The 23468-nt window shown below is 38.6% G+C and overlaps 2 protein-coding genes across 2 annotated transcripts in view; one reads left to right on the top strand and one right to left on the bottom strand.

The window, feature by feature from the left end:
- The window catches only part of LOC109429325 (RNA helicase aquarius), a 323063-nt gene that overhangs the window by 144062 nt on the left and 155533 nt on the right, over positions 1-23468 (top strand). The gene's annotated exons all lie outside the window — the stretch shown is intronic.
- LOC109401017 (probable G-protein coupled receptor Mth-like 1) overlaps positions 1-23468 on the bottom strand; it is a 147574-nt gene that overhangs the window by 18786 nt on the left and 105320 nt on the right. The window contains exons 2-3 of the mRNA XM_029860117.2: positions 9036-9777; positions 8669-8970 (exon numbers count right to left, since the gene is read on the bottom strand). Coding sequence (XP_029715977.2) covers positions 8669-8970; positions 9036-9370 — 637 coding nt within the window. The 5' untranslated portion in view covers positions 9371-9777. The remainder of the gene's footprint in view (positions 1-8668; positions 8971-9035; positions 9778-23468) is intronic.

Here is a 23468-nt window from a genome sequence, read left to right as displayed (position 1 = left end):
GGTTTGATTCCCGCTCCAGTTGGGGAAAACTCGCCATTGGGCCACTGTGTGTTATGTGTGTTGTCCGTTGTCTCGTGTATGGTAATGATCAGTCTGTGCAGCCTCTAGCAGAAGACGATGTAGTGTCTTTTTAAAAAAAATCTTCGGTTGTATTGCTGAAGATATCTTCTGGGAATGTTCTTGGGCAAAGATTTCTGAAAATATCTTCTGCAGAATTTCAGAATGAACCTGTAAAAGGAGTTCTGGAACAATTCCTTAAAGAATATTTGAAAATATGCTTGAAGAAGTTCTTGGGAGTATTGTCGAAATAATTTGGAAAAGAATTTCTTAAATTTTGTGGAAATTCCAGAAAATGTTCTCGAAGAAATTCCTGTAACAACGTTGTAGAATTTTCAGGAAAAAATGAAGCAGGCATTCTTGAAAAAATCTTCGGACGAATTTGCGGAAAGTTTTTAGTAAAACTTCTGAAGTAATTCTTGGAATGAATTGTAAAGAATTTTCAAAAAAAAAAACGTAGAAATGTTTAAAAGAAATCTTCATATTTTTTAGAAAATATCTACCAAAAACTAGTAGGAAAATACTCAGATGAATTCCTAAAGGAGAACTTTCGCTGGAAAGGTGTTTAGATAGACTGATGAAGCTTTTAAAAAACTTATAAATAGACATATTATTTATTTTGGAAAAAAATACGATTTTTGCTAGTTCATCAAAATGTTGTAATAATTTTCAGAATTACTTTAGAATTAATTTATGTAAAAGTCAGACCTAAATCGCTCACAGTTGTAATGACAGTTTATTAATTATATACTTCCAAAATCACAACTTATCGAAATCTCACTAGAATACCCAGTTGAATGGCGTGACTTCAAAAATTCTACAATGTTGAAAAATCTCTTTAGCGGAGTTCCTGTGGGCACTTTTGGAAAAATAGTTAAAGAAAATCCTGGAGGTAATTCTGAAAGAACTCTTGGAGTACGTCTACAAAAAAACTCTAGGTTGGACTTCGTAGAAGAATGATGTAGGGGTTTCTAATCGAGTACCAAAAAGAACTTTTGGAGGTATTTCAGGAGGAACTCTTGCAACAATTTCTAGATGAAAATTTTGCTACAATTTCGCAGAGAAACTTTCCGACGATCAGCCTAGGATTTGCTGATGGAAATTCTGGAGGAATCACAGGTAAAACGCTTAAAAGAATCCCTGGCAAACCCCCAGAGAAAGCGCTGACAAAATTCATAGAGAAGTCCTTGAAGAAACCGCTGGAGCAAATCCTGAAATATCTACTGGATGAAGCTCGAAAGAATTTACAAAGGAATTTTTTCTGAAGTAATCTCCGAAGGTATTCCTCCGGAAAAAAAACTCTGAAGCAACTCTTCCTGGAGAAATCTCTGAGGGAACTCCGCCAGAAGGAAATTATTAAGTACCATCTCCTGGGAAAACCCATCAAGAGAACTCTTCATGGAGAAATCCCTGAATAAATTCATCCTGAAATAATGTCTTAAAGAACTCTAGACAAGTTAAAAAAAACTTGAAAAAATCATTTAAGAAAATCCTGGGGGCAGTTTTAGGAGAACTATTTGAGAACTTCTCTGAGAAACTCTAGGTCGGACTTCGAAGGAGATCTTTTTTCAGTATTTGCTATAGAGGTTTCTGAATGAATACCAACGAGAAAGGGCTTTTAGGAGAAACTGTTAAACAAATGTCTAGATATTGTATATGGAGTGTCTAAAACAAAAACTTTGAAATTTCTCAGAGAAACTTCCCGAGGATCGCCTTGAGGAATTGCTTATAAAACTCCTGGAAGAGTCACCGCTGAAACTCCTGGAGAAATCACTGACAAAACTCGTGGAGGAAACCCTGGAGGAATTCCCCAAATATCCACTGGATGAATCTCGAAAGGATTCGTGAAGGAACGTTTTCTGAAGAAATCTCAGAAGACACTCCTCCGGAAAGACTCTCTGAAGGAAGTTTTCCTGGAGAAACCTCTGAGAAACTGAACCAGCATGAATTTCTAAAGTATCAACTTCTGGAGGAACCTATAAAAGAGATCTGTTTTGAGAAATCCACGAATGAACTCCTCATGAAAGCATGATCAAAACAACTTCTTCTAGATACTTTTCTAAGAGTAGAAAAGGTTCTCATAACCATAATAAAACCAAAATAAAAAGTATTATGGTTCATGACGGTTCTTAAAACCTCTACAAGACTAATTGGTCATCAACAAGTTGCTTCGGAGGTGTTGTCTCTAGGAAAACATTCTGAGATTTTCATGATCAACTTTTGAAAAAAAATCTCGAACTTATAAAGAAATAACTGAAGGTTTGCTTAGAGAAGTTGCGTTTATAGAAAATAATAAATAAAGACATTTTTTATAAACAGTATTTTTTGGATCTGTTCATTTATGATGATTTAATAAGAAAACCAACCTGGAGACGTTTTAGCTAGCTTGTCGAGATGAGTTGATGGACGTAACATTGTTTAGTTAAATAGACTAGAAGAGGTTCTTAGAACCATTATAAAACCAAAAATAAAAGGTATAAGATTTTATGACGGTTCTCCAAACCTTAATAAAATAAATTGGTCATCAAAATGTTACTTGGAAGAGCTTCTAATAGCTTTTTTGCATTTATTGTAAAATCATTTTGGAACTCTTTAAGAATTTTTTCATTGTTTCTGGTTAGTATTCAGAAATTTCTGATGGAATCTAATCACAATGATGTTTAGAACTAGATTCGAAGGACTCCCAGGTATTTTAGGGAATATCTCGAGAGCATGTCTAATTACACTTCTTGTTGAATTGGTGGAGAAGTCCATGGTAACGTTCTTTAGAAAAGCTGAAGATTTCTTCACAAACTTTCAAACATTATTCTGGAGAATGTTTCGCGAAAGATGGTTCTCAAACATTGTTTTTAATAAAAGGAAGAATTTCCGGTATAACTAATAGACAGTATTTCATATGCTGAATTATTTTTATCTAATACTTCAAAAACAAATTTCTATGTAATTAACAAAAAAATAACATTTCTATTTTCCGGAAGCACACATTCAAAATTGCCAAAAAATCTTCCTATAAGTTTGGGTAATATTTGCTTTTAGCTTTCCACAAAAAAATAGTCAGGCATTCTGTATGTACATCAGTTTCTTTGAATTCCCCTAACATGCGAACATATTCCTGGCTGAATACTTAAAGAAAACTGTGGAGCGTAAAAATCCTTAAGAAAAAATGGGGCTAAATTTTTCGTGAGAATCATCGCACTTATCACAAGAATTTATGGATTAATCCTCGATTTTTTTTTTAAATTCAACCTATCTGTAACTTTTGTAACAATAGTTATCGCTGAACTTTTTCAGCAGTTTTTGAAAATTGAAATGTTTTGTAGTTCGTCACAGATAAATGAAAACAATCAGTTGAGAAATAACTGAGGTATGGTAATCTAAAGTTGACTAGTTTGTATGGGAAAACAGCTTTGGTGCATTTTTATTGCCCGATACTGTAGATATTTTCAAGGAAATCTTCGGATGAATTGTATACAGGAAAAACCTGCACAAGAATTAATGAAAAGATTGTCGAAAAAAATCGCAAGAACCTTCAAAAAAATATTAATAAAAAATTCCTCAGAGAAATTTCAAAGGAATTTTAGGAAAAATTCTGGAAAATCGTTGGATTTATGCAGAAACGCTCGGTGCAATTTCTGTAGTAACTTTTCGCTTGACTCTTGAGGCGGTTTCTGGAAGAAATCTAGAAACAAAAGTACTGGAAGAATCATCACACGATCTGGATTGATTTTTTGAGGAATTTCTCGCAGAAATTTCTGCACGAATTTTCGAAGAAACTTATGCTGGAATCCCTGGAGGAATTTTTGGAAAAATTCTGAGATAAATTCCAGGAGGTATCTTTGAAGAAACTAGTGGTTGAGTTCTTGAAAAAATTCTGGAGAAGGAATTTTGTTGAAGAAACTCATGAATTAATGAGGAGAGAAAAAAATCCTCGGATAAATTTCTGTTAGAACTTATCGGCAGACTCTTGAAGCCGTTTCTGAAAGAAATCTAGAAACAAATATACTGGAAGCATCACACGATCTTCTGGATAAATCTTCAGGATTTGTTTTTAATGAGTTTTCGAAGAAATTCGTGTAGGATTACTCGCAAAAGTTTCTGCACAAATTTTAAAGAAACTTGTTCTGGAATCCCTGGAATTTTTAAAAGCATTCGGAGAAAAAATTCTGGAGGAATCTTTGAAGAAATGTCTGGTGAAACTCATTGAAAATTCAAAGACATTGTTTAAAACATGTCATGAGGAACCCACGGAAAATATCCCAAAAGGACCCTCGGAGGAGTCGCGAAATTTCTTGAGGAATTATTACAGGAATTTTCGGGGAAACTCTTGAAGAAATTTTGGGAAAGATCATCACAGTAATACCTGGATTAATCTTCAAAGAATTTTCTGAGAAATTCGTAACACATTGGATAATTGGAATCCCTGGAAAATTCTGGAGGAATCCTCGGAGAAATTTCTCGAAGAATCCTGTAAAAAATTCTGAAGGGTCTTTTGGTGGAATGCTTGAAGAAATTTTAGTGAAATGTATACAAAGGCAAATTTCTGAAAGAACCTGAAATTTCCTGGTGGAATACTCGAAGAAATTTTTATTTAAAAAATCGTGTTTAAATTTACTGGAACATCATTGCAAGTATTTCAGAAAGAATACACGGTGTATTCTACGGTAGGATCCTCGCAGAAATTCGTGGAAGATTCCTTGGAAGAATTTCTGGAGAAACTATCAAAGAACCTCATTAAAGGGACCTCACTGTAATGCTTGCAAGAATTTTCGAAGAATATTTGAAAGAATTCCCATTAACTTCTGGGTTATTTCTCAAGAAAATTTCTGAAGAAATTCTTTGAAGATTCTTTGGAGGGGTTTCTTGAGAAACTTTTTGATAACGTTATGAAGCATATATTGGAAGGAATTCCTGAAAATTTCCTGAGGAAACTTTGGGAAGAACCTCTGCCGTTATGAAGTAGCTGTAGCGGAATCCTCGGAGAAATTTTCAGAGTGTTCAGTGGATTTTTTTAGAGAAACCATTGAAGGAATGTTCAATAAAAGTTTTGGATAGTAGCAGAGAACTTGCCGGAAAAATACTCAGAGCAATTTCTGGAGTTTTTTAACGAAAATTTCCAAGAATCCTCGAAAGAATTTATTTAAAAAAAGCCTTCGGAGACAGTCATGTAGAAAAGTCCGATCTTTTCCAAAATTGGACCACTGATACACAATTAGTTGATGAACTCACAGTAAAAATTTAAGAATATATGATGCCTTTTTCAAAAAGTTACAGCTAGTTGAACATTTTTTGAAAAGTGAAAATTTTACCTGTCCCAGTTTTTTTGAGTACTCCCTGTATCTAGAGGAATATATTTCTGGAAGAATCTTCGAAGGAATTTCTGGTGTAATCATTGATCATATTTTTAGAAAAATCTGTGGAGAAACCATCCAAGTGATTTTTTTTATTCGTGAACTTTAACTTAGGCTTATTCTTCACATAGAGTGTGAACGAAATCCCAAAGAAAAAAATTTCAAAGAAATTTCTGGCGGAATCCTTACGGCAGTCCTCGAACGAATATCTATAAACTCTGGTAAAAAAAACTCTGGTCTGAGCGAATCGACAAAGAGTTTTTTTTTATTGCCAGACGAATCTTTACGAAATGTCTAGCAGAATTCTCGAATAAATTCGTGGAGGATTCCTCGAAAGAATGTTTGAAAGAATTATGTAGAAATCATATGAAACATTCCTGATGGCATTTTTTGAGGAACTTCTGGCAGAATTCTTGAAGAATTTCTTAGAGAAATCTTATGCTGAATTTGTGGACTCCGTTCCGGTATGACTCTGGCTGTTTTGGCAAAATATACTCCTAAAAATCGCTAAGAAGTTTCTTAGAAATATCTCTGAATATTCTCATAAATTACTCTTGGAGTTCAGTTTGAATTTCAATCAGCAAATTCTTTCGAGAAATCCGTTTGATTGTTTACTAGAGTTTCTCCTATTCAGATGAAAACTTCGTGCAGCAGTCTGGAAAATACTTTTCTACATACATACATACATTTATTTGTTCAACATCATTAAGACAAGACATAATCAACAATAGTACGCCACAATACTCGGTTTGTGGCTGCCGCTCTCCATCCTCGGTCGCGCCCAATGCTCGCCAAGTCACGCTCCACCTGGTCCGCCCATCGTGCTCTCTGCGCTCCACGCCTCCTTGTGCCAACCGGATCCGTTGCAAACACCAGCTTTGCAGGGTTGTTGTCCGGCATTCTTGCAACATGCCCTGCCCACCGTATCCTTCCGGCTTTGGCCACCTTCTGGATGCTGGGTTCGCCGTAAAGTGCAGCGAGCTCGTGGTTCATCCAAAATACTTTTCTATACAGTCTGAATTTTGTCAGATATTTCTCTAGGACTGAATTCCTCTATAAACCACCATTCCAATCAAAAACTGATATGGTTAATATCCGAATGTCTTGAAATTTGGTGGATATGTCGACATCGACAATAATTGATTCCGTATTTATTAGAATGATCATTTTTAGGATAGATTGGTTCAAAAAATCAAGATTTATCGAAAACTACATTTTTTTTAAATCATAACTTTTGAAACAATTGACCAATTGGTTATCGATTTCATATCAAATGCGACGAAAGGGCGCAAGTGAGTTTGGGTGCAATAAATTTGCAAATATATTAGGTTTTTCGTGTTTTTATGGTCTTGGGAACAAGGGCTAGTATTTTAATATTTTTATCAAAAAAGTTTTGAGATGTATATTTTTTAATTAAGAAAGTCTTATTTTAACACTAGCTACTCTCAAATGTTCCTAAAATGTAAATCCTATTAAAAAAAAATCATTGTATTGCAAAGTAATCCACAAAAATACAAGTATTGATAGTTTTATAAGGATTAAAAAAAATCAATGTTACAAAAGTGTCTAGCTTCTTCTTCTTCTTCTTGGCGTAACGTCCTCACTGGGACAAAGCCTGCTTCTCAGCTTAGTGTTCAATGAGCATTTCCACAGTTTTTAACTGAGAGCTTCCTCTGCCAATGACCATTTTGCATGTGTATATCGTGTGGCAGGCACGAAGATACTCTATGCCCAAGGAAGTCAAGGAAATTTCCTTTACGAAAAGATCCTGGACCGACCGGGAATCGAACCCGTCACCCTCAGCATGGTCATGCTGAATACCAGTGCGTTTACCGCCTCGGCTATATGGGTCTAGCATGAGAAAAATAAACAAAAAATTAAAAAAAAGGTTTGTGTGTATCGATTATTTTAGTAATTTGCCGTGTACGAATTTAGCTTCGGCTTCTTTGGCTTTAGCGTTGATAATTTGTTATCTTCACCGACGTTTCGGTCCTCTGATCGAACCTTCGTTAGGGCTCGATAATAATAAACTGGCCATTTTATAAAAAACTTTCGATTTTTTATGCTTTTTTGGTGGCGCACATCCTATATAGTTGTTGGATTAGATCATGGTCAAGTGCTTTTGTATGGATGTGTTTAGTCCGACTAAAAATATGGTTTGGTCATTGGTTTTAGCAGGAGATCTAGGGAACTGGTTGAACGCTATTATAACTAGTGCACATTCATCAAAACAAACCTTGTTTAGGAAGTTTCCATATGCTAAAATTATATTAATCTAGATTCTAGTTCACTTTTCTTTTTCTTTATGGCTCCACGTCCCCACTGGTACTTGGCCTGCCTCGCTTCAACTTAGTGTCCTTTGAGCATTTCTACAGTTATTAATTGAAGTGCTTCCTTTGTCTGCCATTGCATGAATGTGTATATTGTGAGGCAAGCACAATGATACACTATGCTCAGGGAGTCGAGAAAATTTTCCCGACCTGAACGGGAATCCGGAGACGGCGGGGATTGACGATCCATAGCCTCAACCACTAGGCTAACGAAGACTAGTTCACTTATAGGTGAATCAATTACATGAACAATACTTAAAAAAGGGATAATAAATCTTTCTTTTAATTTTTTTTAAAGGATTTATTATTCCACAAACATTTTTTATTAATACACTATTCCTCTGGAATAAACTTTTCGAGTGCAAAGCATTTTCGATCACGAATCTGGGCCTGAACAGTGGTGTACTTTACACTTTAAAAAACAGTAGTGTGGCAATAACGGAACAAAAAATAGTTCCATCATCTGTAAAACTTCGAACCACCATGAGCAGAAACTGAACTGAACTCCCTCACAATCAGTCACGTGGAAAATGGCTAGTTGTTAAAACTTCCATAGAACTTGGCTTCCGAGTGGATCCTTATACTTTTTCCTTCTTCTACATTGCACATAATGCAATTCACGAAGCGTGAGCCGCGCCATATCTGGAGAACTTTTACCTGGCTGGGAAAAGCACAATAGCCACGCTGCTGGCTGCACAGGAACTGCCACCAGCAGTTTGGCATCATCGACGTCGTCGCCGTCATAACCGTTTTACCACGAGTAACGCAAAGCGAGCGGTGCTCGAGGAATGTGCATATCATCGATGCAATAACTTACACCTGCTGCAGTTGCGATGCTACTAAGCGCCCACCCGCATTAACCCCGGCATAAACGATGACGACAGGTAGGTAAATGGGGAAAATGGCACTTTTGTTGCATACAAGAAGACTTACCCATCGTCATGCAGAGCACCGGATGGAAGGTAAGCGAAGCCTGCAGCTGCACCATGCTCAGCAGTATCATAAACACCATCAGGCAGGCCACGGCTATCGAGGTGACCTTATCCTGCGTTTCCCGCAGGTCCGGAATGATGAAGTAGATGTAGAGGGTGGCCGCCAGGAAGAACACCGAAATCAGCATCATGATGCCCTTGCTGAAGAACAACGACACGTTCGGTTGCTGATCTTCCGCGTTGAAGCACACCAGAAACACCGGCTGGTTTTCGGTGCCTTCGACCAGCGTTCCGGAGCAGTATCTGTGGGGAAAGTGCGACACATGATTATCGCTCGTTGGAAGAACGACGTTGTTTGGCAAACTTACCTCTCCCAGTCGACTTCGTACTCATTTTCCACCAGTTTTCCCTGGGTGTCCACGTGCACTTCCGTCTCCACCTCCTGGTAGATGATGTAGTACTGACTGCAGTTCAACTGCAGCGGATACGAAGCGTTACCCGTATGGTTGAAGCATTCCCGGTGGACCGTGGATAGCACGTCCTTGTCACGGCAGCAAGACTGAGCCCTCACGGTGAGAGCGGTCGGGTCTGGCCCTCCGTTGGAAGATTGTTGTTGTACTGTAGTTGCTAGAGAGCCGGCTGCTAGAACGCAGCCAATCACGACGGTCACCAGCATAATCGAATCGCGAAATTTAAACGTCATGTCTTTGCTGCTACTTGCGGAACTACACACCCCGGGAAACTACTCTACTCATTGAGGTTTGGCGAAGATTTTGGCACAATTGTTACCCCACACACACCCCTCCCGAAAACCAACAGCTCCTTCTATAAGCGCCTAGCTAAAAACACTACTAACAACTGTTCACACCTTTCACCGAGTCATGTTTCCGGAGAACCGTTGTTGTTTTGTAGTTTACTACCCAGCCGACCGATCGCCCAACCGACTGTTAATGGCTACGTAGCGACGAAGAAGCCCAGGAGCGTGCAGCCGAGACAGAATACGGAGTTCATTAGCCGTGCAGCACCTTACTGTAAAGTAAAGTATATCGTTTCACCCGGTGCACACAGACGACGGCAACCGTGCCCGACCGCGCTCTGCTGTTAAGCCACCTGGAAGACAGAGAGAATCGTGATGTGGTGCATTATTAATTCATTAGTTTGGCAACTAGTTAGTTACTGTGAAGCAATGTGGGTTGGTTCGACGACGACCACGGTTGGGGAGAGTGCTGTGATATGCACCATTTACATGAGATTTTCGGACAATTTCATAAGCAAACATGTAGGGTCATTCGTCAATTTTTGAACAGTTGGGCATTTTTTTTTATTATCGTACAAATTGGGCCGAAGGGTATCAGATTTTCATGAAACTTTTTTCCACAGGCAGGGTTTATGGATATATAAACAAAAAAAATTGAGAAAAATTCAGGGTCGCCTATTTTCCCGGAAAACTCAGGTGGAAATTTTTGATTTTCCCCTGACACTACTTACTTTGAAAAATCATAACTCAAGAACGAAGCATCGTAGAAACAAAGTTTTTTTTTAGAAAATGAAAGCAAATTTTCTCAGGAATCCAAAAAAAAATATGAACTGGATAAAAGCCTTCCACAAAATTTTCCAAAGTTGAGAAAATTTGTAAAGAAAAACCGGAAAAACTATGCCCGAACTCGTGCAAAATTTTCGAAAAAATATTTTCGAGAAGGTTATTTTATAAGCTTTAATCGCTGAAATTTTTGGAATGTACTTTTTTTTCGTTTTTTGAGTTATGGCCAATTTTGTTGAAAAATGTCCAAATGTGCCATAAAAGCCTTTTCTTTGAAAAATCATAACTCAAGAACGAAGCATCGTAGAAACAAAGTTTTTTAATGAAAACGAAAGCAAATTTTCTCAGGAACTCAATAAAAATTTGAAGTAGAACAAGATTTGCACAAAATTTTTCACCGTCGAGTTAATTCATAAGGAAAAGCCGGAAAAACTATGTTCGAACTCGCGGAAAATTTTCAAAAAAAATATCACGAAATTTACCATAACTCAGGAACAAAAATTAAGTGCATTCTAAACATTTCAGCGATAGAAGCTTATGAAATTACCGTCTAAAAATATTTTTTTGAAAATTTTCCACGAGTTCGGACATAGTTTTTCCGGCTTTTCTTTATGAATTTTCTCAACGGTGGAAAGCTTTTAGCACTTCATATTTTTTTTTGAATTCCTGAGAAAATTTGCTTTCGTTTTCATTAAAATAAACTTTGTTTCTACGATGCTTCGTTCTTGAGTTGATTTTTCAAAGAAAAGGCTTTTATGGCACATTTGGACATTTTTCAACAAAATTAGCCATAACTCAAAAATGAAAAAAAAGTACATTCCAAAAATTTCAGCGATTAAAGCTTATAAAATAACCTTCTCAAAAATATTTTTTCGAAAATTTTCCATGAGTTCGGGCATAGTTTTTCCGGCTTTTCTTAACGAATTTTATCAACTGTGGAAAACTTTTTCCAGTTCACGTTTTTTTGGATTTCTGAGAAAATTTGCTTTCATTTTCTAAAAAAACTTTGTTTCTACGATGCTTCGTTCTTGAGTTATGATTTTTCAAAGTAAGTAGTGTCAAGGGAAAACAAAAAATTTCCACCTGAGTTTTCCAGGAAAATAGGCGACCCTGAATTTTTCTCAATTTTTTTGTTCATATATCCATGAGCCCTGCCTGTGGAAAAAGTTTCATGAAAATCTGAAACCCTTCGGCCCAAATCCGTACGGTAATAAAAATAATCCCCAGTTGTGACTGCAGTTTTTGTTATCATTTTTTCCGTAAAGTTCTGCAAGCTTGTTGAAAAATATACTCTTCCTGAACGAGCCCTTTTGTATAGTTTTCATTGATTTTTTTAACTCCAGTTTTCAAGAGAAAATAACACAATAATTATTAACCCTGAAATATCTCTTGTCGCGTATCCATTACATACACTTAAAACTGGGACCGGTTAAGTCAGAAACGGGAAAGCACGCTTATCACACAAGTAAACACAATTCCTAAAAGAATCCTTGAACAAATACATAAAGAAATCCTTGCAAAAATCTTATGAAGTTATCTCTGTGAATCCTACAGAAACTTTTGAAAAATGTTAAGAAGAATCAATGGAGAAATCCTTGATGAAATTCATGGTTAAACTTTTAGAGGAACCCCGAGATGAATTTCTGCAAAAATTACAAGACGAAGTCGTACCGGAATTCCTGAAGGCACCCCCTAAGTAGTTTCTGTAAAAACACGTAAGTTCCCGGATAAATCCTTTGAGTAATTTCTGAAGAAATCCATCATGCAATCTCCAAAGGAATTCCTGGAAGGATTCCTAAAATGATGTCTGGATAAATTCCTACAGAAATCTCTAAAGATATTATTGTTTGGATTACATTTAAAATCTACGGAGATATTCCTGAAAAAAGTTCTGGGAGAACATCTGGAGCAAATCCTGGAAGAATACCAGCAGAAATAGCTTGAGAAATTCCAGCGTGGATTTCAGAAGAATTTGCAGTAAGAAGTCCCCTCAGGAATGCCCAGATAAATTGTTTGAGTAATTTGTGGAGAAATATACTCGATTCTTTTTTTTTACACGGGTCAGATTTTCGTTCAGTCAATTTTGAGCCGATTCTCATAAAATTGTGTACACATGTAGGCACGATTAGTACTTCCCATGTACGAAAAATCAAATCAATTGATTCAAAACTGACTGATAACAAAAATAAAAATGATCTGAGTGAATGTAAAAAATCAGGCATCCATAGATTTTTTTATAAATAAATTTCAAGAGGGGTCCCCGGAAAAATGGCTGGATGAATCTCTGGCAGAATTTCTTGGAAAATTCCAGCAGAAAATTCTAGAGAGAAGAATCCCTAGATAAATTCTTGGATGAATCCACGAAGTAGTTCTAGCAGGAATTAATGGAGAAATCCAAACAGAAACTCCGAGATATATTCCTAGAGATTCTGTAGAAATTCCTCGGAAAAGTCCTGCAGGAATACCAAAAACACTTTCAAGAGAAATAAAAGCAGACACCACAGGAGGAATGCTTGGAAAAATTCTGAGGGACATATCTGACTGAATTCTTATTAAAATCCTTGATAGGATTTCCGGGGGAATTTCTGGAAGAAAACCAGTTGAAATTCCTGAAGGAGTCGTGGCAACAATTTCTGGAGGAATCCCAATACAAATTCCTGGAAAGTATGGTGTAATAAATATTAAAAAAAACTGGAAAAAATTCGAGAACACTCCAGAAACAATCGCAGCTCAAAATTACCGTATACATTTCTGTCGTCTCTGTTCAGAATCACCCCCACCCCTTATCTTTCCTCTAAGATTGCGTGGTTTTTGAACGGCTTCTAAAGAGTGTTAAATAATTCGTCAAATTTCAACCTTTTTTGAACTTAGAATTGATGAAAATTGAGTTGATTTTGGAACTGGGATAACAATTTGGTGGTTAACTTTAAGCCTCGAAAGCGGATTGTTGTAACTTACACCCCTTTGCATCTAGCCCACTCAATTTGTATATGACACCAGAAGACATCAACTGAATTAGTATTGGTTATAAAATGATAATGTTGAGTAAAACACAATTACACATGTCTATGTTGCCTTTCACAGGCTTGTTCCAATTTGCAGGAACGTCGAATCGTACTGGGAAAAACTTGAAAATTAAAAGACACAGTATGTTGATTAATTGGCAAATTGAGATATGAAATTGTGAAAACAATCGCGTTCTGGTGGGATTCGAACGCATGACTCCGTATTCGCTAGACCGGCACTTTAACCAACTAAGTCACAGAACAGGTAACAAATCTACGAAATAGAAAGCCAAACTGACTCCGAGCCCACATCATGAACACTCCTATTTTCACAATTCCATCTCTCTTTCAGCTTAGATGCCAACTCCTCAACACGTTCGCGGTTGTGCCTTCTAAACATACAAGCTAGAACGAATTGTTATTATAGTACCGAGACTTACTGTCGCACTCCGCATACCTAGGCACCGAGCCGTATATGCTGCCGGTGTCTATTTAGTATGCGTCGAGAGCTTGGTTCGGTCACACGCTCAAGCGACCAAGGTTTTTATATATTGTAAGGCTGAGCATGACGTTTAGTTTGTGGAGAAAAGCAGAGGAAGCGAAATTTTAAAGGAATTTGAGGTGGCGGGGGATTTGTTTTCAGAATTTCTCACGGTGAAAAAATAATGGCCGCTCAGCCAGTTTTAACATCTAAGACTACCTTAGAATATGTAAATACCTTGCAAGCAACCAACTGCGCCGATGAGACGCATGTAGGGTACACATGTCTATGTTGTCCTTCACAGGATGTACCAATTTGCTGGTATATCGAAACGTACAATTGCATCCCTCAATTTGCAAAATTTATCAACATTCTGTGTTCTAATTTTCAAGTTTTTCCCAGTATAACACAATTATATTTTTCTTATTCAAAAAAGCTGACAAAATCGGAGCCGGAATAGACAAAATCGACTCACCGCGGCAGTCCTAAAATCTGGACGCAGTGAACTTCACCCGACAAACGAGACAGAGAGAAGGGGTTAAGAATGAGCAGTGAGGAGTGTGCAGATGTGAGTAGTAATTTCTGACTATTGAGCAGTGAAGGAGTGGGAAGTAAGCAGTGTAGAGTGAGGAGTAAGATGCGAGCAGTCAGCAATGAGCAGTAAGGAAAGTTAAGCATTGACAAGTGAGTAGTAATGAATGAGAAGTGCGAAGTAAAAAAAGAGAGAAGTCAAGAAGGAGAAGTGAGCTGTGGAATAATGAGCAATAAAGTAGTAAGAAGAGAGAAGGGTGTAATGAAAAGTGAGCAATGAATATTGAAAGGTGCTGAGTGAGTGAGAAGTATACCATGAGAAGGGAAATGTAAATAGTGGGAAGTGAGAAGAGACCAGTAAAAAGTCAGAAGTTAGAAATAAGTAGAGAAGAATGACTGATTGAAAATTAAGAATGAGGAATGTTAAGTAGTATTAGTAAGTGAGTAATGAAGAGGAGTGAGGGATGAGAAGTGAGAGCAGTCAATTAGTAGCTATATGGACTCGTCCATAAATACCTAGATTTGAATTGGTCAGCTACTGATTGTTTGATTTTGTGCTACTAGAAAAAGAAAACAAAAAAAAAATACCAGCCAAAGTACTCCCGATCGTGTGTAGGCAGTGTTGTCAAAAGCGATTGAAAATACGTGTCACATACATACATTTTTATTATGTCACATACATACATTTTTATTATAAGTGCATAATTTCAATGAAAATGAATTAATTTACATATTCATGATTAATCTTCTAATACCCAAATTTTTAATTTTGATCTAAACATCATTTTCGTCATCTAAAATCGATTCAACCCTTTTTTGACATTCGGGTCATTTTTTGACCCAAACCGTACACTACGCAAGCGAGCTCTTCCCAAAGTGATGCAAAAGGAAGGTTAAACATGTTTTGGAAGATGATTCTTTTTAATTCGCAATTTTGTGAATTTTGCTTTTTGATTTTTCGAATTTTTATTTTTGAGCATCCCTACATTTTTATATTTTTCCTGGAAGCCTGTTTTAGAAACCAATTTTTAGGATGAAAACTTTTTGAGATTTTTATGTCTATTATTGCTAAAACATTTTTATTTTAAATTTTTTAATGGGCTTTCCTCATTCATGTTCCATTTGCCCTATGTTTCATATTACATAAATAAAATACTTCAATGATATTCACCGTGTGGAGCGGACCTGGTGTGATGGTTAGAACACTTGACTATCACGCCGAGGACCTGGGATCGAATCCCACTCCCGACAAACTCACAAAAATGTGGGTTCTTCCTTCGGAAGGGAAGTAAAGCGTGGGTCCCGAGATGAACTAGCCTAGGGCTAAAAATCTCGTTAATACAGAAAGCAAAAAAAAATAAAATATTCACCGTAAAAACAACTTTCAACTTGGAGCAACACAAAATGTTTGGCAACACTAGGCCGAACGGTGCTTCGTTCACCGAAAGGAAAATAAACAACACACAAATGGGAAGAAAAGAAGATCCATAACAAGCCAGTTGTCCGGTCTCGCCTCAGGTAATTGGCTGTGAAGAGAGGGCAATGAAAAGTGAGAAACGAGGAGTGAGAAGATGGTAATGAGGAAAAGATTGAAAAATGTAAAGAATTAGTAGTGAAAAGCAAAGAGTGAGAAGTGTGATGAAGTGATAAGTGAGGAGTAAAGAGTGAGCCGTGAAAAATTAGGGGTGGGGAAGTGAATGAGAAGTAAGCAGGAGTGAGTAGTGAGTAGACAAGAGTGATGAGTGCAAATCAGTGAGGAGGACGGAGTGAGAAGTGAACCAAGTAGAGTGAGAAGAGTAGGACTAGTGAGCAGCAAGGATTGAGAAACGAAAACGAAGACCGAAGAATGTTATACAGGTGGTACTTGTGAATAGCAACATATAACATATAAAATAACTACGAAAAGTCTTGTGTTCTGCAAGTTGAGCCTCGCGTGTGTTCCTAAATCTTGATCTAAAAATTCGGCTCGTTTTGTGCTTCCTCCTTTATTTTCATAACATTTTTCTGAAATCCTAGCAAGAGTTGCGGAAATTCTATAAGAATTTTGAGTGCGAATCTTGGATTTTCTGAGGGAATCCAGATAGCATTTGTGAAATTCAGTAAAAATATTGAGGTATTTTAGGCGGTATTTGTGTGCTTAGTGAGGAAAGTCGGGACCTCCCAACGAGTACTTGGGCATTTTTTCAGATATTGGGGTGCATTCTAAGGCAAATTGGAGCCTTTAAACGAGTGTTTGGGTATTTTGAGCGATAGTTGGATGCATTATGAGAGAAGTTGGGACCTCCCAACGAGTTTTTGGAAATATTAGGAAACATAGAGGATCATTCTGGGGAAGTTGAGACCGCATATTAAATGTTCGGTTATTTTAGAGACATTGGGGTATCTTCTGAAGAAGTTAGTGCCTCATAATGAGTATTTGAGTACATTGGATATATTGGGGAGTATCCTGAGAAAAATTGGGACATTTGAGGAATTTTGAGTCTTTAAATGAGTTTTTGTGCAATTTAGAAGATATTGAAGTGATTCTGAGCATAGTTTGGACCTCTTAACGAGTATTAGAGAATTTTAAGAGATATTGGGGTACGTTTTTAAGAGAAAATGTACCTCTAAATCAGGGCTGCCCAATCTTTTTCGATTGTTTCAAACGTTTTTAGTTCGTGCAATCCCAAAAATTGTCAGCCTTGAGATCTTTTAGCGTCAAACTAAAGCCTGATGATTGAACTAATAGATACATGTGTTGAAATTTCAATTTAATGTATCCACTTTGCTACCCTTTGGGCCGGACTGTTCTTTGTGTTCAACTGTACGGGTAGCTAAACGTCGTCCAAAAATTCAAACTTTTTCTCTTGAATGAGTTATATGTTACACTTAATATCCATATGATGCGAAAACATTCCATCTATGACTTGGTTGGGCAGCTCAAAACGATTATTTGGGTATTTTAGGTGCTGTTGAGGAGCATCTCGTAGGAATGACCCTTATAATGCACCACAATATTGTTTGAAATACCCAAACGGTCGTTTGGAGGTCCCAATTTTCCTTAGAATGCACTCCAATGTCTCCTAAAATTCCCAAATACTTGTTGTGAGGACCCAACATGCCTCAGAATTCATCCCAATAAATACCAATTATCCTGATGAAATCATCATCATTCTTGCTCATCAAGAAGAAAACAATGTTAAAACTTAAATCGCGTTTTTCTCAAGTTGCTGTTTTGGGACAAGTTGCACACGACAGGAAAGAAGGTCTTGAGACTGAGGATCCAGTCCTAAAACCTTTTGTAACGCTAATGAAAGGCCTTTTAAACCCCACGGAACCCTCTGAAACACCTCTGAGACTCTCTGAGTTCTTTCGAATTCCCCTTCAAACGCTCCTGAAACCCCTGCAAAACTCCCTGAAACCTCTTTCAAACCCCCTGAGGTCCCTTTAAAACCATCATAAGCCTTCCCAATTCGCCTTAAACGCCGCTGAAACTCGTGGAGCCTCGTAGCCGTGCGGTTAGGGTCACCAAGCTTATAATCGCACCATGCTATGGAGTGAGGGTTCGATTCTAAAAAGACACGGACAACGTCTTCAGCTTTCGGCTGTACAGACTGTTTTATTAAACTTAACATTAGACAACGGACAACGGAGCATGCACCAGTGGAAACGGGGAAGAAACTATTCTCACGAAAAGTTTCAACGCCCGAAGCGGGAATCGAACCCTCACCCCATAGCATGGTGCGATTATAAGCTTGGTGACCCTAACCGCATTCCCGCTTCGGGCGTTGAAACTTTTCGTGAGAATAGTTTCTTCCCCGTTTCCACTGGTGCATGCTCCGTTGTTCGTTGTCTAATGTTAAGTTTAAAACAGTCTGTTCAGCCGAAAGCTGAATACGTTGTCCGTGTCTTTTTAAAAACTCCATGAAGAACCTGAAAGCCATTGAAACCCCTTGGAAAGATCCCTAAACATCCCGTGGAACCCCCCTGATGCATCCCAAATTCACCTGAAACGCATTTGAAGGACAAACGTCTTGAAATCCCGCATCAACAGTGCATCAGAACTTTGGACGCACAAATCTCAAGAAGCACGCTTCAAACAACAGCGCATTTTATTATTCTGTTCTTGCTCACTTGTAATAAGCTTCAAATAAAAAGATCAGGTGCGCTGGTTTAGTTTACGAAGAGATTTGTGCGCTCAAAATCGTGAGTAGGTGCCAAAGTCGGCCATTGTGGCGGCCATTTTGGGATTCTCACAAGTCTGTCCTTAATCTCCCTGAAAACACCTGGGAGACCAACAGACAATATAGCCGAGGCGGTAAACGCACGGGTATTCAGCATGACCATGCTGAGGGTGACGGGTTCGATTCCCGGTCGGTCCAGGATCTTTTCGTAAAGGAAATTTCCTTGACTTCCTTGGGCATAAAGTATCTTCGTGCCTGCCACACGATATACGCATGCAAAATGGTCATTGGCAGAGAAAGCTCTCAGTTAATAACTGTGGAAGTGCTCATAGAACACTGCTGAGAAGCAGACTTTGTCCCAGAAGGACGTTACGCCAAGAAGAGAGAGAGAGAGAGAGACTAACAGACAAAATTGGTCGAATTTCGTGAAAATCGGGCCACGACTTTTGAACCCGGCATAACACCTTCCAGGGCAATATTGAACAGTAGACATGAGAGTCCTTGTCTTAGTCTCCGGCGAGTTTTGAACGAACTAGACAGATCGCTCGAACATTTTCCCAATGTTAAAAAAAAAATCAAATTATTTTTAATCAATTTAGTGAGCTTCCCAGAGAAGCCGTTGTCGTCCATGATTTTCCATAGTACAGTGCGGTCGGTACTGTTGTACACTGCATTGAAGTCGATGAACAGGTGCTACGTTGGGACTTGGTATTCGTGGCATTTTTGGAAGATTTACCGCACGGTGAAGATCTGGTTCATTGTCGAGTCGAGCGGCCGTTGATGAAACCGGCTTGATAAATTCCCACAAACTCATTGACTTAAGGTGAGACACGACGGAAAATGATCTGGGATAGCAGAATTTCCGCTTGGAAATTCTCACACAACTTGTAGATGAAACAAATGACCCCTTCCTTCCACTTCTTCGAAAAATCTGTTGGGTCTCTAAGACCCGGACTATTAGTAGGTGCTGGCAGGTGGCCAACTTTTTCGGTCCCCTTTTGATGAGTTCAGCTCCAATACCATCCTTTGCAGCTGACCTAATGCTCTTGAGCTACTGGATAGCGTCCTTAACTTCCTTCGACGTGGGAGTTGGCTCTTTGGTGCTTCGTGCTGTATTGATGTAGTTATTTTTCCCGCTGCTGTGGTTCTCCATGACTGCGCTCTCCATAACATTCATATGCTCGTCGAAGTGCTGCTTTCACCTTTCGATCACCTCAAGTGCGTCCGTCAAGAGGCTCCCGTTCTTATCTCTGCATATTTTAGCTTGCAACAAAAATTATTTGTGAGATGCGTTGAACTTCAGATAGACCTTCAGTGTTTCTGAGAACGACAAAGCAGTTCCATATCCTCGCACTTCGCTTCTTCCAGGTGGTGTTTCTTTTTGTCTCGAAAGAGGCGAGTCTTCTCCCTTCGCTTCTGTCTGTATCACTCCACATTCTGCCGCGTTTCATGCTGCAGCATTACCGTCTGTACTGTGTTCTTCTGTTTTGACTATTACATCATATTAAGAGGTGATCCCAAGAGTGATCCCAAACTTTGATCGATGACTTCAACAAAAAAAATGATCGGATGGGAATAGAACCCACGACTAATTAAAAACTGACGTGCACCTTAGCCAACAAGACCACTGAGTACAAATAACAACTCAGTGAGATAAAAGCCAAGTGTGTTTGTTATCAGAAAGAAGTGCCTTCCAATCTGTTCAGATACCGTGGAAACCTTTTTTGTTCTGCCGGTTCATATTACACTACGTTCCTCTTTTCACAGTTTTTTGTGGCATTTTTGCCACCCAGACGGCGAAGTGTCTCGGTATACTGTATAGGGAAGGCTGGGTGGCGCTTGTTTCCTTGTTTCAGAAAGGTGCATGATTTGCAATACCAATTATTGCTTAGGAACCGGCACCAAACAGCAGCGCAGCGGGTTTGCGATGAGCCGTTTTATCGGGTGTTGCTGGAACATATCTCCAACAATTAAGCATGTTTTGGGTGATGATACCCACCCACAGCTATTTCTGTTGCTATCATATTACTATGGCATTACGGGGGATGTAATGAGTCTTGTAATTGGATGTATAACTAACGCTATGTTGACGCTCGGTAATAATGGTAAATGGGATGCAACCCAAGTAAAGTTACTAGGTAATGATGAGCTCCATAAAGTTTTAGCGATAGTTACAAATAGCCTAACGACTTGTTAATTTTGTGGTACATTAACTAAAATTGAAACTGTCGGTATGGTATAGAATTTGTGTGGACTTCGACTCCGACTTCTTGCAGTGAAGAAGCAGAAACTAGTGCGTAGTTGTTAGCTCGAGTATGTTGCAAAGTTTTCTGGGTATGGTTATTTTTATCTTATTGACGAAGTTTTTAGACCAGACACGTTTTGTAAGTTGTTCGTGAGTGGGATTCAATCTCACGCCATACACCAGATCCACATTTCTGTGTTCTGCCGTTGGTATTCCATGAATTCAATTTTCGTTCAGCCAACGACCAAGCGATGAAAGGATTCATATAAATTGGTGAGCTCGTTTCACATTATTATGTTATCGTTCATAAAACGAACTGTTTAGAAAATAATGAAACTCTTCGACCGTGGAGATCCACAGTCTTCACTATCTGCATCTTTAGAAACATCAAATGAAGTTTTATAAAGACATAATGTTAAGTATGGTCGGAGCTATAGGAACGACGCTACCGTCTATGCCGTGGTTCTTTGTATATTGTTTAACTGGTATCTAATGCTTCCTGTTCAGTGACAAACTATAATTTCCGCCAGTCAATGAATCCCTAATGGCAAAATAAGTCATCCAAACCACAGATAGGTACCAGCTTATATATCTAGTGCAATTAGTCACGGTGGTTGCCAAACTTAGGGATTACCCACACTCTAAGTGACGTACGAGAGCAATTGGCGTTCTCCTGCTAATGCCTAAACAAACAAACTATTTCGCTGTTGCGTCCCAGCAGACGTCGTCCGGTCGTCAGCCGGCCAGATGTCACTCAAAGCGATTAGTACATAGAACTGTGGCGTTTGTCGTTTCCCACGTCAAAACCGGAAAATAATTGCTACGATTGACTTAACCGCCCCGTCGCCCATTCGACAATAGTGTCGGATCGGATACCCCCTCAACCTCACACTCTTGAAAAGTAACAACTTTTGCCGCGCATAGGGAACGTGTTGATTAATGGATACGCCCTCTATCTATAAATGGAGGGAACCGCGAGAACCGCGAGTTCGCGGTGATTAATTGACGCCGCTGACGCGCCGCTGCTCCATATTTTTCGATTTTGATATTTCCGATGAGCTAAAACAACTGCGCCGCACGGCGGCGTTGAACTTCACCATCAATGCAAACATTACTCTGGCTGGCTGTTGGCTGGGCTGTTGTTTGTTGTTTGCTAATAAATAATGCGAAAAAGGCGTAAATCTGCTCTCAATCAACGGTCGTAATTCAAGCTTCGGCTACCATACCACAGCTTGAGCAGAACAGCAGTCAGCTATCTGGAACGATGATTCCAAATTGCTTCGGCTGATGATCTTGATGCCGCCAGGCCGGGCCGGGAAGTTTGTCTAGATACAGATGGGGAATGAAGAATTGATGGCAGTAAAAGTTGTTGTCGGATGTCTAATTGAAATTTAAGTGATTTATTGGGTTCGGTTTTGGAGAGCGAAACTTCGTTCTGGGAATTTCGGTCAAGGATTATCGGAGAATAAAATACGGTATGAGGCCAGCAGTTGGGGATTGGAAGGTAATCCAATAAGTCGGTTGACCTTGGTAGTCGGTATCGGGTTCAACATTTCCTATGAAAAGGGGAACCATGTGTAGTTGATATAACTAACAATGCCAACAAGAACCTATACTGAACGACATGCATGCATGCTGTATATCAATCGGCTTAGTTAAGAGATTGGTTTCGTATCATCAATTGCAGTGGTTTTCAACGGGGGGTGAGTCCACCGTCGGAGGTTAATTTCACTAAGTTATTGAATTCTTTGTATTACCATGTATAACACTGAACTTATTCTAAAGTTAATCGGTGTGAATCCAAATTTCACCGAGTATTGTGATGAAGAATTGTTGTTTCAGTTTTATTATAGTTGTTATTAACTCTAAATAAATGACATAGATTCAATCATTATGGTTGGTAATGTTTGTTGGTAATTGTTTGTTAATGGGCCCACATAGCCGAGGCGGTAAACGCACGGGTATTCAGCATGACCATGCTGAGGGTGACGGGTTCGATTCCCGGTCGGTCCAGGATCTTTTCGTAAAGGAAATTTCCTTGACTTCCTTGGGCATAGAGTATCTTCGTGCCTGCCACACGATATACGCATGCAAAATGGTCATTGGCAGAGGAAGCTCTCAGTTAATAACTGTGGAAGTGCTCATAGAACACTAAGCTGAGAAGCAGGCTTTGTCCCAATGAGGACGTTACGCCAAGAAGAGAGAGAGAGAGGTTGGTAATGTTGTGTAACTCAAAACCGCAAAAAAGATATGCATGTTGTCTATACAGGGTGACTGGTAATTCGTGTTACACCCGAAAGGAAGTGAAAGTAGACCATATTTGCAGCAAAAAATTGTTCTACAGGTAGGTCCGGAAATCACTGCTAAGTGAGTTATTCAAAAATTAGTGTTATTAAATTACCCCATCTTTAAACATCTTTAACTCAGAAACTATGAACCGTATTATCAATCTAAGCGCATGAATAGAAAGTTTAAAGCTTTGTCTTTTAATGCTCTTCGGACAGGTAATTGATAAAAAGTCATTTAAGTGCAGAAATTTTGACTTTTATGTAAAAAGTGCCTAAAAATGTACCCCCTTTTCACCTTTTTTGATAGTTTACTCGTGAAAAACGTGATAAATGTGAGAAATGTTCTTCTACAAAACATTCATTTTTTGATACGCTACCAAACTGTCCTTTGGTGCAACATTGTATCTTTCATAGTTTTGTCACAATCTTGAATTTAAAATTTTGTGAAATAAATCAATGTTTTTATTGCAATACTGTCTGGCAACCCTACACGTTTGCTTGCTGTTAGTCGTCGTGCGCATGGCAACGAAGTCCAGCGTCGCGGCGGT

The sequence above is a fragment of the Aedes albopictus genome, chromosome 1 (genome assembly GCF_035046485.1).
Source record: "Aedes albopictus strain Foshan chromosome 1, AalbF5, whole genome shotgun sequence".
NCBI lineage: Eukaryota > Metazoa > Arthropoda > Insecta > Diptera > Culicidae > Aedes > Aedes albopictus.
This window is presented reverse-complemented; position numbering and strand designations above follow the sequence as displayed.